This window comes from Cucurbita moschata, unplaced genomic scaffold (genome assembly GCF_002738365.1).
Source record: "Cucurbita moschata cultivar Rifu unplaced genomic scaffold, Cmos_1.0 Cmo_Scf00009, whole genome shotgun sequence".
Taxonomy (NCBI): Eukaryota; Viridiplantae; Streptophyta; class Magnoliopsida; order Cucurbitales; family Cucurbitaceae; genus Cucurbita; species Cucurbita moschata.
This window is the reverse complement of record NW_019268525.1, coordinates 2,705,682-2,724,603: the sequence shown is the minus strand read 5'-3', so window position 1 is coordinate 2,724,603 and position 18,922 is coordinate 2,705,682. Positions and strand designations below refer to the sequence as shown.

Here is an 18,922-nt window from a genome sequence, read left to right as displayed (position 1 = left end):
GGAGTATGAAAGAATTACATAGCAAAAATTCGAACTTTGACTACATGTCATGCCCTAATGCCCTAAACAGCCATTGACAAGTGAGACTTGAAATTTTAGCAACAAATTGAGGGCATTTTCGACAAACGTACAACCCTTCAAATAAATTGTATAAATACCGCAACAATTATCTCTTCCAGCTTTTGCTTGATTTCGAACCCTAACAATGGCGGCTTCAATCGAGTCTGTGCAATGCTTCGGCCGGAAGAAGACGGCTGTCGCTGTGACGTACTGCAAACGCGGCCGGGGCATAATCAAGATCAATGGCTGCCCAATTGAGCTTGTCGAGCCAGAGATCTTGCGATTCAAGGCCTACGAACCCATCCTCCTCCTCGGCCGCCATCGTTTCTCCGGCGTCGACATGCGAATCAGAGTCAAAGGCGGAGGCCACACCTCGCAGATCTATGCTATCCGTCAGAGCATTGCCAAGGCTCTTGTCGCCTTCTACCAGAAGTACGTGGACGAACAGAGCAAGAAGGAGATTAAGGACATTCTCGTTCGCTACGATCGGACTTTGCTCGTCGCCGATCCCAGGCGCTGCGAGCCGAAGAAGTTTGGTGGTCGTGGAGCTCGTGCTAGGTTTCAGAAATCATATCGTTGATCTGAGATTTTTAGGCATCTACGGCGGAGAGTGGCTTGTTGGTAACGGTTACTTTTGGGATTTACGTTCTAATTACCTTCGGAGACATGAAATTTTGGATCTGTTTATGATTGTAGTATATGAAAATTTGACATTGAGACTTGAGTTTTTTGATTACTGAGATAATTGCAGCCAAAAGGCATTTTTGAATAGTCATTTTTTCTTCCAGTCGTTAGTTGTTCATGTTAGACACAGAACACCCCTCATTCCTACCCTGCATCTCTTATGACATTAGAGCTAACTTTACAGGTCGAAGACTGTCCTCACAAACCAGGAATTGGGTCTATTTAGAACTATTTCAGAGTCAGCATGCTGATGCTTCTTAAGCATTATAGTTTTGTTGGTATAGATAGGATGTTATATACATTATGTTCTATATGTTTTCATACATCTTCTCCTCTCATAATCATAATATCTATGTTGGGTTCTAGCCTGATCTAAGAACAACACATGGGAAGAGACTTGTCTTCTAGTTATTAAGGTTCTGTTAGAGGAAGCTTTGGGAACTAGGGGTTAGTGTAGTTCATAGATTAGATAGAGGTTTGTTTTGGGAATGTGGGGAATTTTCTATTTTGTTATTTGTAAAGCCTTCCATAGGGAGCTCTGATTGATTGTAACTGAGGCTTGCAGGACATATATCCTAGTCGATGTATACTGTCTTCGTTTAAACTACTACTCAAGGTCCTGTTGTTCTTGTGGGTCTTTTTCTAGGTTAGTTTTGTTTATTATATCGGTGCTGCAACAAGGAGATCTATGCTGTTCTTGTGGGTCTTTTTTTAGGTTAGTTTTGTTTATTATATTGGTGCTGCAACAAGGAGATCTATTATGCTTGTTCTTTGCATAGATTTGGCCATATGGAGGGATTGGATATTTAAGGTTTGGGTTTGAAGATTAGTCACCTTGGGTTTGGCTCAGACAAGATGGATATCCAACCCACACATGAACTATATGGGCGAAACCCATAATTCATTACAATTTGTTCTTGGTAATCTTGAAAATGTGACTATTTAGTCCAATTTCTATAGATTTTTCCAATGACTAAATCTCCCACATGGGTGAGCGAGTGACTTAGAAGATTCACTAAAGTCCTAGATTATTACCTAGTTACCTCGAGTATGTTCTTTTTATACTACTACTATAGTGTTATTATGTGTACAAGTTGTCTTGGTTACTTGAGACTTTTAAACAGAAGAACACAATATTATAGGTTATGAACTTTAACGAGATTGAACTAACTAATAGATTCTTACCTATTATGTTGTATGATTATACGGTTATGTTATTTGATTAGAAGTGGTGCCCACAAGCTATCTCGAACACTTGCCACAATTATATACATAAAAGAAAATAATTGTGATTATACAGTTATGTTACTTGAGACTTTTTGTTGTTTTTTATTATTTATTTTAAGTGTAATATGTAACGTCTAGAAAATATAGTAATTCACCCATGATTTCAATCCAAAATTTATTTTCTCATTTCTAATGGTATCAACTCAAATAGGAAACAAAGTTGTCCAAATCATTATTTTTCTTCTATAGTTTTAACATTTTTCTTCTATAGTTTTAATTTGAGATGTAATATCAAAAAACTACGGTAGACACTAAATTTTTTTAAATAGTAACGACTACATTGTAATATTTAAAATTACGAAATTTGCAAATTGGAAATAAGTATGTTGTCTTCCAAAAAAAAAAAAAAGAGAGGGAGTTGAAATTATAAGAACAAATTTTAATTAAAAAAGCAAAATGTTATATGACTTCCTGGAGAAGGAACGAGAAACAAGAAGAAAAAAAAAAAAAAAATTTCAAAATTAATTAAATTGGCGGGCTTCTCCATTGGCGCCCTAAGAAGAAACTCAGTCCGTCTCCATCTGGCGTCTGCTCCATCTCTATGCTTCTTCTTCTTCTTCTTCTTCTTCTTCTTCTTCTTCTTCTTCTTCTCTAACTCCCTTTCCCTCCACGGCAATGGCTTCGCCCTCGGAAGCCTCTATCATCTCCATCCTCGAAACAGCAGATTCCAAAGGCATCTTCTCTACTGTTTCCGATTTCCTCCGACCTTTCTCCGATATCAAAAATCCCAAGAAGTCCAAGAAATCAGCCAAGCCAAGCGACGATTCATCCGCAATCCGTTCCCTCGCCAAGAAGTTTCTCGCTTTTCTCAATCGAGCTCTCTCCATTCTACCCAAGCGCCTCAGCGAGCCTTCCAAGCTGGGCAATGATCTCGAATTGGCCCTAGAATTCTTTGAAATCTATAGGCTCTGCTTGGCTTGCTTGGAATCTTTGACGTCGCAGCTCTCTTGCAAACCCTATACTGTCGATGTCCAGAGGGTTCGAATGGTGCATTGTATGGAGGATTGGGGACTCTTCAAGGACGCTGAGGCAGAGGGCTTTAGGATTTTGGAGAGGCTGAGGGTTATTGACCGTACATCTGACTGTCGTGTTATTCATGATCGGGACAAAGGTGGTGGTGATAAGGAGTTTTGTCTGTTATTCGCGGAGGTTGTTGTAACACTTGTTAAGTGTGCGGCCAGTGGTCGTAGTAAGGAAAGTGGCGACTACGGAAGGCTTCTTGGATTGGTGGAGGAGGTTAGACCATGGTTCAGGTGAGAACTTCACTATTTAAGTTTCAAATATGATTTGTTTTTTTTGCCCTTTCTCCTTTTATTACAATTACTGTTCTGGGTATCTTATAGCTAGATTAGAGCACATTAACTTGTTGAATTAACGAGAAGCGCATCGTTGCTACAAGAAAGGTGTATGTATCCGATAGTTGTTAGTGCAGAAGTTCCTGTGATTGCTGGCTTTAAACTAGCCAAACCCTTAATTTTTAATTAGAAGTAGATACTTTTTTTTATCTGATACACACATTCGTTCTAGCAGGTTACTAGATGCTAAAGTATCTGAGAAGACTCAGAGAGCTTTGGCCACATATCTAGGTAAATGTACCATTTTCTTGGTAGAGGAGCTAGATTATTTTGGTGAGAGTCTCGTAAGTCTCTTCTGCCGCATAACGTTTGCTGAATATGCCAAGTCATCTCTGAAAGATCAGATTTACAAGGTGGTGCATCGACCTCTTGTTTTTTGTTTCTTTTTTGTGGGTATTACATTATCTGTTAACATTGTTCTTTATTCATTATTCTCCGTGCAGTTAGCCCGTCGGATATGTTCCACTCTTTTCTCTCTACAACAGGAACAACATTCGTCTATGCTCATCATGCACATATTAATATGTGTCGTGAAGTCTCTTACCCTAGAATGGAAGGTAGTGCTAATGAAGAATTATTGGTGAAAAATTGTCCAACTAGTCATGCAAAGCAGAGTTTTCTAGTGTACATTATCTTGAACAAATGCTCGTATGTATCCATCTAATAAGAATACCTAGTAAAGGGTGCCATTTTTGAATTAAGGTTGACTTTATTTTATTTGTGCATTTTATTTTATATGCTTCTTCTGTTATTGTGTTACATAATTTTGTCTAATGGTAGAAGAGAGTGGCTGCTTCCCTGAACCAGAGGTTGTGTTGATGGTTTTTTCCGAGAGAGAAACAGCTGAATAGCTATTGTCTTATCTAGCTTTTCCTCACCCTCTAGTTGCAAGAACTATCAACTTCTTGCCCTCTGGTTCCCACAACAGTTTATTTCTTCCCAAATCCTCAGATAAAATGGTTTTTGCTACTGATTGGAACATAACACATTAAGGGATCAGAAACAAATGGATAAAAGAAAGTATGCTTTTGCTTATGCCAGGAAGAAACCAAGCAGAGAGCTCAAGTGAAAGATAGTCAAGTCATATATTGACAAATATTTTACTTAAGCACATTATGACATGTCAAATTCATTTTTGAGTTGTAGGTTAGGTCCGGGAGTTCAGCTGTGTCATGAGTTGTGCTAGTTCATAAGTCATTAGACATGTTGGGTCATATACCAATTTGCCAAATTGGCTCGATGGCATTGCAATTTGTCGACCTTAACCTAAAATATCGTGACATGATGAACCTTGACATAGGAAGATGAAACCTCTATTTCGAGTAGAGTCTTAGTGTTTGGCATCATGCTTAAAACATGTGCTGTGCATGTGTGATCCTAAGTGTTTTGTTTGTTATTGTTTTTTTAATCAAGACTAGATACATTTACTTTTAAGAAACTGAAATGTATCAAGCATAAAAACGTATAGAAACTAGACAATAGAAGGCAAGAAAATAAACTGATTTTACTCGACAAAATTTAAGGAAATGGTATGAGAAGATAGGAAAGTGATGTTTGAGATGAATGGCTTGACGCTTCATTTTATTTTGTTGTTGGAAAATATCATTTCTATTTATGTGTGTTAAACCTGTGAAACAACAAATAATACCTGTACTTTCTTAATGTGTTGAATATATCTCTGTCACTTTTATCTTCTGGTATTGCATAGTGGATTAGTACTTGGGGTCTGCCTATTGAGAGAGTATAAAGTATCCTTAAACTTAAACACACTGCCAGACAAGAAAGAAAGCATGTTATTCCCCTCTTCAAGTTGGGCTGTGGAACTTCCTTCATGTTTGCAATATATATATATATATATATATATATATATATATATATATACACATATATTTAGAATGCATTTGTCTGGTTTATTTGAACGGTAAAATAAATTCCTTTGTTGTCTCTGAATTACTTGTTTTAAGCATATTAGTTAGTACATCCCCAGTGTGAGCTTCTTTTTTTGTTTATCCATATGCTAAGATAAGTATTGCAAATAAGGAACTTTAATGAATTTTTTTTCAGGATGAAACTGAATGGGAAGTTGTTGAGTTTCTTCAACTCATCTGTTATTCTGCAAATAAATGTCTGAGTACAAGTCCCGAGTGTTGTTGTGCTTTTGCCAAGCATCTTCAGGAAATGGCAGGTGAATTCCACCAGGTATGCTATTCTAGCTTTTAGTTTATGTATCTTCTCCACAAATGTCACTTGCATTTGCCATGTTACCTAATATTAACCTTATTTAATAGGCAACACCTCCATTGGGAATGAATTTGAGGCTTTATGCTGCTGGGTTGAAAATCGTTTCTAAGTTACCCAGAGGTGAAACTTGTGGCTCGGCATTTAGCACTCTACTTGATGATGAAGATACTATACAGAGTTTGGTTAACTTAAATGGTTTCCTGGGGAGTTACTTCTGTATTGGCTGCAGAGAGGGTAATGAGTCCTGCAGCATTGAGCAGAAAGATTTTGTCGGTCAACCATGTTTACACCGGAATTCTAATCATGAGAATGGAGTCCCTTCCCTTCTGAGCTTGAGAGAGGCTTATCTATCCTCCTACTTGGATGCAATTAAGTTCTTCTGCCAGCCACTTGCTGAATCAGTTAATGTCGAGAGAAAAGAAATCCTTGCTGAAGATAAAGCTGCTCCTGTTTTGTATAATATTCAAAATACTTTGCATCAGTTCTGTGATGTCTTTCTTTTTTGTCAAAGGCAAGTTATTTTTGTTTGAAGTGTTTCGTTTATGATCCTATTTATGAGATTTGTTGTGCTTGTCTATAAAAGAATAATGGTTCCATTTGCATCTCTTAGCTTATTGAATGATTACTTTGTAAAAGTTTCTGTGTTAACAAACATTCTATGAATTCTGGGCAGGAGGCAACTTAACTTGCGTTGGCCCAAATTCTCATGCTAGCATATTTACAAATTGAACTGTTATTAATCACCATATGGTTACAGGGGCAAGTTGTAGATGTATGTGAAGTTATGGACAAAATCATGGTGACCACTTATCTGAGATATAAAATATCTTCCAAGTTTCTAGATATATATGTTGTAGGTCAGATTATTGTTCTTGCGGTTCATTGGGTTGCCCATAAGCTGGCTCAAATAGCCATAGTTATTTTTAGAGAAAATTGTCTACATCAATTAACTTTCTATTGTCTTTCTTGAATTATGAGTCAAATAAAGTTATCCAATCTTGGTTTATGAACTATTGAATTTTTTGTCTGTTGATTAGTATAGAGTTCTACTTAAGTTCATTTCTCAAGTAATTTTTGCTCTGTAGTAGATTTTTTACCTCTCTTTTCTATTTCTTGTTTCAGGCGTGCATATGATGCAAAGAGCGATGGATGTGATGAGAATGTAAATATGCTATTAAGCATTGTTGTGGCTGCTTTTACCCTGTCTTTTAGAACAAGGCTGGACATGAAGGTTGCCACAAGTTCTGGGGCACATTATTTAGTTTGAAATGATTGCAAATTACCTAATTGGTTTTTCTTTTCTTATTCACAGAGGAGCACGAATTTGATTAAGGATGTTATCGCAAGCAAATGGGTTCAACCTTTTGCCTTGAAACGTTTATTTGCTTCTCTTAACAACATTGGCATTATTTTATTCAGAAATAAGCAAATAGGAGAGGTACGTTTTTTTTTCATATCAGATAGATGTTAAATGTGATTTTGGTTTATAACAATATAATATGGAAACCCTGGTTTACATCATGAAATTGCAAAATGTTGGATTGTTTCCTCTAAGAAAAAAAATATTATCAAGCGTGCAATTTTTTTTCTCTTTTTGACTTTTTTAGAAATGAAAACATTGATGGCACTGGAAACCAGTAGTTACTATTAACTTAAATATAAATAGAAGTATGTAAAAAAGCAGAAAATATAAGTCAAATGTAAAAAGTTATTATAATTTAATAATTATTACCTGTCCATAGTATTTCCCATTTGTCTTTGACATTAATTTGTACTGTGTGATTGACATATATAATGATGAGAGTTTATTGATGTACTTGTAGTCATGTCAGTGATGCATATACTTTTTGTTCTATAAGAATATCATGTGAAATTAATTTGCCGCCGGTATCAATATTCTTTATTGCCTCATTCTTTACATATTTTTAGTGGAAGATCTTAAAAGAATTTCTTCCAATGTTGCTTAGATCCTATAAAATGTTATTTTCATTCAAGAAGTGAATAATTCGTCCTGTGCAAGTTATCATCATATTTAGGTGTAACTGCCACATTTTTCTTCTACCCAACTCCAATGTTGGTAGATTCCCCCTGGGGTGTTAGAATAAAATAGGAAGAATCTGATGAACTTATAGCTAATATTTACCTCGCCATATTTCTCATATGTACAGGCCTCAAAGGCGTTGAAGTTGTGTTGTAGAGCATCGTGGACCTGCGTCAAACAATTTTGTGAGATATTTGACAACAAGTCCAGGCCATCAGATAATGAATTTTCTGAAAATTCCGTTCTAATTATTGTTAATGAAGTGATTATGAGAAGTGCTTTCCTTGTTGATATTCTCTATCAATGTGATATGTGTAAGGTAGAAAAAGCAATGACTGAGATTCTTACGAACTGGTCTGCGGCTGCAAAATTATTTGATGAGCTGCCAGTTCCCGTGCAATTGGTGAAACAATGGGTTAAGGTAACGTCAAAAGTCATTCAATATATTAAGTTACTACATATTTTCCCTCGGTGCTGATTTTAATACTTTTCTCAGATGCAATGCAAGTATCATAAGAATGCAGATCCCAAAAAAAGCACACCAACCTTGAATTGTTTATTGCAATCTTCTGAGACGGTGTCAAAAGCTAGAATTGGTGTTCTCTTGGAGCAGGTTAAGTTATTTGTTCTTTGTTCACTTATAATTAGTTTTCCTTAATTTCTTCCTCTATTAAATTGTTTGATAGTGTTTACTTGAATATTGTACAGGAACTCGTTGAATATGAGGAAATGAGTGGTCTATATCCAGAATTTTGTCAATCATTACAAATGAAGATCTTGAGTATCCTTCTAACGGATACGTATATTACACCAGATCATAGACTTGAAAAGGCTAGAGTGTTAATGAAAAAGGCAAGGGTATTGAGGCTTTGTGAAACTGTATGTTTAGACGGTTGTATCCAGTGTTTATCAGAAGCAATATCTACAATGGTAAGTTTGTTGTTGTTGAGATGCTTCATGTTTAATATCAATTTAAATATTTGCAGAGAACCGCTTACTTGTTTTTGAGTGGGAAATACATTATACAATTGACATGTTGCAGTGATTGAAACAGAATGAGATTTCTAGTGGAAGTCGCAGCTTTGGAGTTCTTCATTCTCATCAGTTAGCTGTGGCATATTGCTTACGTGCATTCTGTACTCATGAGACTGTACCAAATTCAAAGGTGTTAAACGCATGAAAGGCTAGTCTCCTATATTGAGTAATTAACACTTAGTAGCTTTGTTGGTTCCTGTTTATTTTTTGAAAGGCTGTTTCTCTCCCACACTCTTTATAGTCTTTGCCTCTTTCTGATTTTTTATTTTTTTTTGTAAAATGGTTTTCGGGTGACAATAAAGTAGCAAGTTCAGCAAGATATTGATTCTGCATTGAGCATATGGTTGGAAATCTCAAGTCTGAATACCTTGCCAGATGATCAACGATTGATACTATCTGAGTATATGTTGCTGCTATTATGTAATGCTTTTGATTTGTTATCAATCAAGGTTTGTCTCTTTGTTAGATTTTTATTATTTTCAATTATTTTATCAAATGGGTAACGTTAGTGTTCAGGTTAATTATTTTATTATTTGGGTGTACCTTCAGGGTTGCGTGGATTACCACGATAACATATACAGTCTCATGATTAGATTATTCAAATGGAAAAATGTTCCATTGGAGAAGCTGATGGCCACTCTGTGGGAAAGCAGAAGAATGAGTCACGCAATGTGCATTGCACCAGCTAACGAGATAGTTATAGCACAGCTATCTGAGCATCTTGGTGACCTCCCCAAGAGTAACGATTTTTGGACAAACTGTCTGAAGACATTGCCAGGCATGCTTGTTGGATTCCAGCAGAATTTCTCATTTTTATGCTCAAATTATACCCAGACATCTTGTGAACATGAAAAGTCTAGTCGAATGCATGTGACGGTTGATGAGGTTAAAGAAGCTGCGTTGAAACTCATATCTCATGTATTTCTCTCAAGTCCCAAGTAATCTCCATAAAAGTTGTAGGTTGTAATTGCTGTATGCGATCCACTCTTTTTCTTATGTTACTTCTCTTGCAGATTCCTGCATGCAAAAGTTCTATTTTCTCGGCTGGATATCTTTACTATGATTTGTGTGAAAGACTTATTTCAGAAGGTTGTCTTACTGAGGTAAGTCCATCCAATCTGTTGTGGTTAGAGAAAGTTACAGGGAATGAGGTCATATGATTCTTTCAGATTTTAACTTTTATGAATCTTTATATTTGAACTTTCATACCATCTTTCTATGGGGTGAAGCTTTCCCAGTCTCGTACCATGAATGAATAATATAAGTTTGTTCAAGACTTTAGAGGAGTTAATCCAATTTACCCTTTACTGCTTATGGTCTTCTGTCTTTAATTACTAATAAGAGATCTTCCATGTAATTCACTTTTTGGTCATTGGGAGCTTTTATCTCCCTTATTTTATTCATCAATGAGATTGTTTCTCCCTTCAAAAAAAAAAAAAAAAAGAAAAAAAAAAAAAAGCACACATACGTACACAGCAACTTCTGTCCAAAGTTCCCGATAAGTGTGGATGAAATCAACAGATACTCCCGAGAAAAATTATAATGTATAGAGTCAGGTTGTAGTTGAAAATACTGTAAAAGGAAAAAAAAAAAAAAAAAACTATTTATCCATTGTGACTATGCGGACTAGTTTTATATTTGTTTATGGATGGTTAACAGATTTTTTTTTTAGTCATCAGCTTAACCTTTTAGGTTTAGTAGTTTAAGGTCCTCTTAGGTGGGATACAAACTCTTTTCTTTTCTCTCAATTAGCATTGATAATCACTTGTTTGATCTTGTGAATGAAAGATTAAATTTACCATAAACTAAAAGCTTAGCGGAAGTTTAATGATGTTTGATGTATGAATCAACGTAAATAGATTCTGCCTTCCTACTTTCAATTCATGTTCATTCCTTTCCAATCTTGAATTCTATGTTGCTCTTATGTTATGTCTGATATAGAGTTTGAGTTTAGATTGTTTCATTGGAAAAAAAATGAAATATTGAAAAAGAGGAATAAACCCATGCTAAGGAAGTTTTAATTGGAAACAAGGAAATCAAATAACATTAAAAGAGGAAGAACACAGCCTAAAGGCCTTACGGATGAGGAATCCCTAAGCCTAAACTGGAGGATCATAAAATAATCTAGATTGATGAGCATTTTCTGTATATCACACACATACACACACATATATATATACATATTCATAATATAGCCAATGATGGCAAAAAATGATCACAAGAACCATTGGTAGAAAGCTTTGACAATCTGGCCGTAGTTACTAGAAGAGGCTTAGAGAATTTGGTCCAGGAAATAACCACAAGAACAAATGTTCGCAAAAAATAGCCAGTGTCTCCTACAATTAGATTTCTTTCTTACCAAAAACTCCATAATAAGGCCCTAATAAACTCAGCCCCAATGTTTTATCTATTTTTGAAAATGCCTTCCTAGACAAAGAAGACGGACCATTGGTATTGCTAGGAAATGTAGGCAAGTGAAATCTGACAAAAACTTAGAGGCCAAAGAACCGCTGATAAAAGGTAGTCTTGAGTTTCATTGTCTGCTTCACACAGCACTAGCTCTTAGAATTCCTGTTTTCGACTTGGTGTGAACCAGTAGTATGCATTTAGCATCCAGGAACTGCTTAACAACTTTCCTTCTTTCCCCTGGGGATATTATAGTAATTTTCCTGGAAATGTTCCCTGCCTTTATTGCAAATCTTGTCTATCGATAGATATTTTGGCTATTCATCTTCTAATTACTTGTATCTGTACATAATAGGCCCTCTTATGTGCAAAAGAAGCTCATCGTCTACGCTCTAAACTATTTCAAGAGAAATTTACCTACTCTGTTGAGCAGCATCCTGAAAAATATTGTGAAATTACTCATGCTAGTCAGAAGCCTCCATATGGTATTAAGAATCTCCGGAAAAGTGGATCTGTTTCTCGCAATATATGGTCATTTGATAAAATATCATGGGATGTTGAAGGCTGCTATCTTAGTCCTTTTAACGTACTTCAGTGTTATCTTGAAAGCACTCTTCAGGTACAACTTTTCTTTAATGTTAAAACAGGAGTCACTGTATCCCTCAACTTCTAACATATTTCATATGGGTATGCTATTACTTCCACAACATCCAGGTTGGGCTTGTTCATGAGATCATTGGAAATGGTTCTGAGGCTGAAACACTTTTACAGTGGGGAAAAAGTATCTCCTGCTTGCGAAGCTTGCCACTTTTTGAAGTTGCTTTCTCTTCTGCTTTAGGTATATAATATGAATTGTTTGGTTGGTCTCATGTTCCTGTGGATATTGTTTGTCAAATGTATAATAGGCAATTGTTGTGTACTTCTGGCAGGAAAAGTATACAGAAAGAAACAGTTATGGAGTTTGGCACAAAAGGAACTTGAAGGAGCCAAACAGATATTGACGGATAACATTACTTCTTGTTTGAAGTGCAGATTGGTGCTTGAAGTAATAGTTGATCAGTATCTTGGGGATTTGTTTCGAAGTATGTATGTAAATGGTAATGGGAATACATCTGAAGAGCTATTAATAAATGCAGAAGAGTTGTATAAGTTAGCTCTTGAGAAACTGAATCTTTCTGGATGGAAAAATTCCATTAGTTGTCCAGATGAAGACAGTCATCTTTCATCTCTGACAATTCCAGTGGAAAGGGCGAAGGCCAGAAAGGATGGAAGAAAGAGTAAAAAGACTACAAACGCTCCTAGGTCTCTTAAAATGGATCAGTGTGTAAATCCCCAAACGAATGTGAGACTGACTCGCTCTAGATGTCGGTCGATTCAGGGGCAAAGCACAAACATTTCTAATGAAGTGGAAGTTGACCTTACTGTGCATTTGAAAAGCAACGTTCCTGATCTTTTTGGTGCTTCTGGCCAGAAGCAAATGCATTTGCAAGTAAATTGTTGCACACCTACTTTAGGATGTGGAGCATCATGCAAAAATGGGAAAGTTGGATGTTGGCAATGTCTCCAAATGGAAATAATGGAAGCAGGACAAATAAACAATTTTATATATCTCAAGTGGGAGTTTGTTCGCAGACGGCTTTTGTTGAGGCAACTTTCTGGCTTAGGTATCAACAAAACTTAAGATCATAAAGTCTTTAGTTTAATGCTTAGCATACCTATAAACACTTTTAGTTGCTATAACCCTTGCGATTAAACAGGTATTTATTGTCAAAATTTTATGATGCAGAAGTTCCAAAACTTTTTCCTTGTCAATTTCAAACAAATATGTCAATGCTCATTGCAGTAAACGTTTAGTTTAGACTTGAGTTATCTGATCTCCTAGTTCAACATGGCCACTTTTTTGCTACATTTTGCATCAAACATCCTTCCTTACCCATTGGGTGTGTGGGATTATTTTAACTCTACTTGTATTTTCACTGCTCTCTCTGTTGTTTGTTCCTAGGTAAGTGCTCGGGGATTCGTGGTCAAATTCATCAAACACATGAAACCATTTTGAAAAGCATGTCCATCTTAGTGAGCCGAAATATATTCTCTCAAGCACATGGTGTTGTTGAACCCGTGGTTTTGCTTGATTTAGTTGGGAAGGAAGTCCCTGGAGATATGTTTGCAGTTGAGAGGGCATCAGTTCTCTATAACATTTGCTGGTTCGCTTTGAAGAGTTACAAGTATGATGATACCAAGTATGTATAGTTAATCTCTTAATGGTCTACATGTACCACGTAACCACTTATATCTGTTGTATTCTCTCTAATCTTATCTTTTGTATGAAAAGAAATTGCAATCTTCAAATTGTGAACTCTCCAGTCCACCATCCTGTTGTTGATATTTAGTACTTTAGTGAAAATATGTTTTCCTTCAATATTGGATAACAATGAATTTTTGGGGAACAAAGTAATTTTGAATCTTGCATATACATAATACAACGTTGCCCCACTTAGGATAACAAAATTTTACTCTTGCTTTGGAGTGAGGACCAGATGTATTCTTAGATAACACACCAAGTTAATATAAAATTTCAACTTCTGCATTTTAGAGTTTTTGCAAAAGCATAGAAATATTAGCTTCTTCAAATCTGTAGCTACGGCATAATTCCCTTTGCTGTTTACTCCTTGGCAGGATTATTTGCTGCCCATTGTCTCAGGTTCAGTCTAAAACGTTGGTTTCTTGGCTGATGGTTGCCCTTGTTCTCTGCTGTGAGGTTCCTGTTCTTTTTCAGAAGGTCTATAGCTCTGTCATATCCACTTTAAACGTTTAATTATTTTTTTTTTCTTCTAGTCTTGGAAATTAACCAATATGTTTCGTCTCTTTTCCTCGTTAGATATATTCTGTATTTAATTAGTAATCGTCATCACTAGTTAACTTTTTGTTTGTAAGCCTGTTACTTAATTTGACCGTTCCCTTTGAGGATTGTATATTCTTTCACAACCCGTTTGTCTATGATTTTTCATGTTGTATATTATTCACGCATCCCAAATTTTCTAAAGATATCATATAACTGCATATGAAGTGTTTTTACGAGATTCAATACTTGTCATCTAAATGAATTTGAACTCCATTACAGTTTCAACTTGAATGATGGGGTTTTTTCGTGATGGATGAAAAATTGTAATGTGGAACAATGCCTAATAAATAAGATTCTTTTTTCCTCGAACCCTTCATTTTTTTATGCTTCTGTAAGAAAAATTTCCTCCTGTTCTGTACATTATGTTATTTCTTGGTGGTTAATTTTGATTTCTCTTAATGGGGAATAGGTTTCGAAGTTGCTAGCTGTTATACATGTGATTTCTTCATCAATTGAGCTATTATCTTTGCCATCTTCCAACAAAATACTAACAGACAGTCATTGGGCTTCATATTTTCACCAAGCTTCGATTGGAACTCATCTTAATCATCAGTTTTTCCCATATACGACTGGAAGATCATGTATACAGGACCTTAATTTTGCAAAGGTACGCTGTTACTTACATTTCTTTTTTGTAGGCATTTGTAGTTCTTTATGCTGTTCTTCCCATAACTGGATTGCTACATATGTTATATTCTTGATTTCTTTTTTGTCCTTTTCTCTCTTTATTTATTTTCTTTCATTGCACTTCTTGATTGTTGAATGCTTGTATGCTATATTTGAAGTATGGGCTCATATATGGATTTGACGAAGTTTATTTTCAGGGTTTCGATACAGGAGAACAAACAGTGAAGTTATTTAGGTAAATAGCATTCACGTCTGAATATCATTCACAACGTCAAATTCTTAACCAAGTTTCGTTTTTTTGGCTTTCATGATGTAGAAGGGGATCTTTTTCTAGTCAAGATCTTGAAGAATATGTGAGAAAGTTCTTTGATGGCCTTCCTTGCGTGGCTATGGTTTGTATTAGTTTGATTGGAGGAGATCTTGCTTGTTTACTACAACAAATTCTCCATTTTCCTTCATCTGTCCATGCATGGATCCTGGTGTCGCATTTAAATTCCAAGCGTCAGCCACTTGTTTTACTACTGCCCGTGGAGACAATCTTAAAAGGTACTGTAGCTGGAAACTCGTACCATATTACATATTAATATTTGTATCCTAAGTTGTAATGTGCTCAATTACTTTTTTGTTGGTAGAAGATTCAGAAGATTATTCAAATCCTCAATCAGATGATATCTGTGAGAGAAATGATTCGACTAAACATTGGCAATGTCCCTGGGGTTCCTCAGTCATTGATGAAATCGCACCAGCATTCAGAACTATATTAGAGGATAATTATTTATCATCTTCAGTCTTTCCTTCAGAGGATACGAAAACAAATAGGATGTTATGGTGGAAACGGAGAACAAAGCTTGATGATTGCCTTGGTAAATTATTGGGGTAGGTTACGTCTATACTTTGATTCAGTGATTTTGGTCATTATTATAAATTTTCCCTTCTTTGATGAGTTTACCGTAGACTTGAAAATTTGTTTCTTCATTGTAACAAGTATGTTTTCTTTTTCCCTTCCATCACTTGACCATTTTATCCATCTTTCTCGTATTTTGCTTTAACAGAACTATTGAAGATTCATGGTTGGGCCCTTGGAAATATATTCTTTTGGGGGACTGGTCAAATAGAAAGCATGTTGATTCTGTACTCAATACATTGGTGCTGAATTTGAAATCCAAATGCAAAATGGACGTCAATGAGGGTCTTCTGAAAATTATTTTAGAAGGTTCAGAGAACGTTCTAGTGGGATTTGATTCAAAATTGTATTCGAGGAAAGGTTGCTTCGTTGGTAGAGCAAGATTTCATGATAAAGAAAGGTCTAATCCTTTTCAAAATGCATTGAATGGAGTGGACAAACTTTCTACATTGGCCTTAAAATTAATACAGGATGCAAAAAAAGAGCTGGAAGGGGAAGACGGTACCAGCAGAGAGCCCATAATCCTTGTCTTGGACTATGATGTGCAGGTACCTTCATTCTTTATCAGAATCATTGAATTTTGCGAGTACTTTTGACTGAGAGCCTTATCTCCTTGTGAATTGCTTGATAAAGTATAATTGAAGACAAAACTATTATTTTAAATTGTTGTTTAGACATTCTTCTATCTATAAATTGACGGGTCGATGAATTTGCCAGATGCTTCCCTGGGAGAATATACCTATACTTAAAAACCAGGAGGTTTATCGCATGCCTTCTGTTGGCAGTATCTGTGTAACACTAGATGGAAGATTGCATCAGCAAGAGCAAGATAGTGGGATCATTGCTACCTTTCCTTCAATTGATCCCTTGGATGCTTTTTATTTATTGAACCCTAGTGGTGATCTCAGCAGCACACAGATTGAATTTGAAAATTGGTTCAAAGATCAAAATTTGGAGGTAAGCTTTTCATAATTTCTCCTTATGTAATGGTTGCCTTATTTTATATTTTGAAATTATTTCCAATGAACCATGATCCTTATCATAGAAGGTTTTTTTTTTAATAACAGGGGAAGGCTGGATATGCACCCAAATCTTCAGAGTTGATTGAGGAACTTAAAAGCCGCGACCTCTTCATATACTTCGGTCACGGGAGTGGTAAATTCTCGACTCTATCATGTTAAGTTGGCCTTTCGTTCTGAGACTTTCATTATCTTTCATGGTTTTTTGCTGTACTCTTTTGCTAACGTGGAGTGGTGGTGGGGCTACAGGAGCACAATATATTCCCAGGCATGAGATTCAAAAACTGGATGCCTGTGCTGCAAGTCTTCTAATGGGATGCAGCAGTGGTTCCCTGACATTAAATGGTTATTATGTCCCACAAGGGATTCCATTATCTTATCTGAAGGCAGGGTCTCCTGTCATTGTGGCCAACCTATGGGAAGTGACTGACAAAGACATTGACCGTTTCGGGAAGGCAATCCTTGAAGCTTGGTTGAGAGAAAGGTCATGTGCTCTCCCTAGTTCTGTTCAGTGTGATATCGTTACAAAAGAGTTGGAGGCCATGAAAATAAGCTCTAAACTTGCCAATAAGAAAGTGGCAAGTAAAAGTCTACCTACAACATGTGAAAGTAGTTCAAGTAAAGACCATTCTGTTCATAGTCGAATGATTGGTTCATTCTTGTGTGAGGCTCGGGAAGCTTGCAATCTACGTTACTTAATCGGAGCATCGCCGGTTTGTTACGGTGTTCCGACAAGCATAAGGAAGAAGAAAGAGCTGACATAAATAAAAGGAGTTGACCCAACTTTCAGCAATAGAACTGAGATAACCTTCCAAGCAAAAGGCTTGTGAAGCTCTGATACTCCATTTCTTTAGTTTCTTGTTGCATCATCCCAATTCCCAGCAGCAGGAGCAGGTATCATGAGACAAAAATGTGTATCCTGTTGAGTGATGCAACATGGCCTTGGAAGCCCCGAGTTCCATGTCAGAGACATAGAAACTTGCAGAACTGCATAGCTGCAATACAAGAAAGCATGCGAAGGTAACAAACTGTAGGTTTATAGCAGCAGCCATCCTTCCTGATTGTTCTGATAGATTTCAATATCAACATTTTGTCTTTAAAAGTTATGTCCACAATCTTCCTCTATTAAAGCTGTTTGATTGTAAAGAACTGAATAACGTTCAATTCTGGACTGATTTGTAAATGAAAATATATTTTTTATACTGAAATTTAAGATACACGCAACCTCAAGCTCAAGAGGAATAGAGAAAATAAAGTAAAACTCCATCACCTATGATGAACCCTTGCACCAAAACGGTTCAAGAGGTGTGAACTTGACTCATGAATGGGTCGAGAACCTATTAGATATAAAACTTGAATGGGTAGACAAATGGTTATTTTGTTTTAAATTTATATTTTTGAAAATTAAGTTTTATAATCACAGTATCTGTCTATAATTTTCTTGCTTTATCACATCCTTTTTAAAAACATTTTAAACTCGAAACAAACTTTACGACTCATTTTATATGATACGATCTCTCTTCTTCTTGGTATTTTCATATTTAGAATGGTTGATAATATATATATATATATAAATAATGTTCTTTCATGCATCATGTCATGATTTTAAAGATGAAATTTTGGATTTAATGCTCTTTCTCCAAGAAAGTTTATGGCTAAGAAAATGTAAAATGAGACCAAATAATATGTTGATTTTTTTTACCAATTTTGATAATGCCCAAACTCAATTACTTTAATTTAGGCTATCCTCATCAAATCAAACAAAATCATACCATATTTAATACGTTAATTAAGGTAGTTTACTAAATAATAAATAAATAATCTAATAAAATAATAAGATTTATTTGGATTATAACATGTTCTTCACGCTCTTGACACTTATTAATTTCTAAACCTCATAAATTTCTTTATATTGTTTGTTCGTGAACTTTGAACTTTTTATCTAAGGAATATCCGTGAATTTTATAATCTTATATATAATATATCTCTAGTATATTTTACATTTTATAAAATTAATATATAACATAAAATTAAATTTTAATTTAATATTTAAATGTTGCATAGAACCAGCTAATACTACCTTAACTATAATAATATTATTACATAGAAAAAATTCAAACATAATTTTGTAGTTATTATTTGAAAACACCTAAAATAATATCTACAAAACTATGATGTACAATTATAAATATTATTCACAAAAACTATTTATTATATTGAACTCAAAGTCAACCAACTTATCAAAATAGCCTTTAATATCACTTAACCTAGTCATGCTTTTCTTAATTAAATAAAATTTGAATCACTCTTATATCCAAAAAAAAAAAAAAAAAAAAAAAAAAAAAAAAAAAAAAAAAAAAA

The 18,922-nt window shown here is 35.3% G+C and overlaps 2 protein-coding genes across 4 annotated transcripts; both read left to right on the top strand.

The window, feature by feature from the left end:
* Positions 1-166: 166 nt before the first annotated feature.
* LOC111447690 (40S ribosomal protein S16-like) lies at positions 167-835 on the top strand. The gene has a single exon (XM_023086977.1). It carries the CDS (start codon positions 206-208, stop codon positions 638-640), a length of 435 nt encoding a protein of 144 aa, XP_022942745.1. The 5' UTR covers positions 167-205; the 3' UTR covers positions 641-835.
* A 1,679-nt stretch (positions 836-2,514) lies between these two features.
* Positions 2,515-17,769, top strand: LOC111447831 (separase). Of its 3 annotated transcripts, none has more exons than XM_023087185.1 (27): positions 2,515-3,284; positions 3,562-3,739; positions 3,830-3,943; positions 5,451-5,585; positions 5,675-6,138; positions 6,750-6,858; positions 6,940-7,065; positions 7,796-8,089; positions 8,165-8,281; positions 8,377-8,598; positions 8,723-8,833; positions 9,009-9,152; positions 9,253-9,621; positions 9,717-9,806; positions 11,465-11,728; positions 11,824-11,947; positions 12,039-12,773; positions 13,112-13,349; positions 13,786-13,888; positions 14,421-14,618; positions 14,836-14,873; positions 14,958-15,184; positions 15,271-15,514; positions 15,691-16,090; positions 16,260-16,499; positions 16,610-16,697; positions 16,811-17,769. In XM_023087185.1, the coding sequence occupies exons 1-27, from the start codon at positions 2,647-2,649 to the stop codon at positions 17,323-17,325; spliced, it is 6,525 nt and encodes a 2,174-aa protein (XP_022942953.1). In that variant the 5' UTR covers positions 2,515-2,646; the 3' UTR covers positions 17,326-17,769. The 3 variants fall into 3 exon arrangements, with proteins under 3 accessions (XP_022942953.1, XP_022942952.1, XP_022942950.1); XM_023087184.1 differs by having other exon boundaries at positions 14,955-15,184; positions 15,274-15,514; XM_023087182.1 differs by having other exon boundaries at positions 14,955-15,184.
* The last annotated feature ends 1,153 nt before the right edge of the window (positions 17,770-18,922 follow it).

Bases quoted from the DNA above. Each gene is read 5' to 3' on its own strand.
- LOC111447831 (XM_023087182.1), top strand. From the start codon at position 2,647: ATGGCTTCGCCCTCGGAAGCCTCTATCATCTCCATCCTCGAAACAGCA. The intron at 5,586-5,674 runs GTATGCTATTCT...CTTATTTAATAG, and splicing joins TGGCAGGTGAATTCCACCAG to GCAACACCTCCATTGGGAAT. The intron at 8,282-8,376 runs GTTAAGTTATTT...AATATTGTACAG, and splicing joins TTGGTGTTCTCTTGGAGCAG to GAACTCGTTGAATATGAGGA.
- LOC111447690 (XM_023086977.1), top strand. From the start codon at position 206: ATGGCGGCTTCAATCGAGTCTGTGCAATGCTTCGGCCGGAAGAAGACG.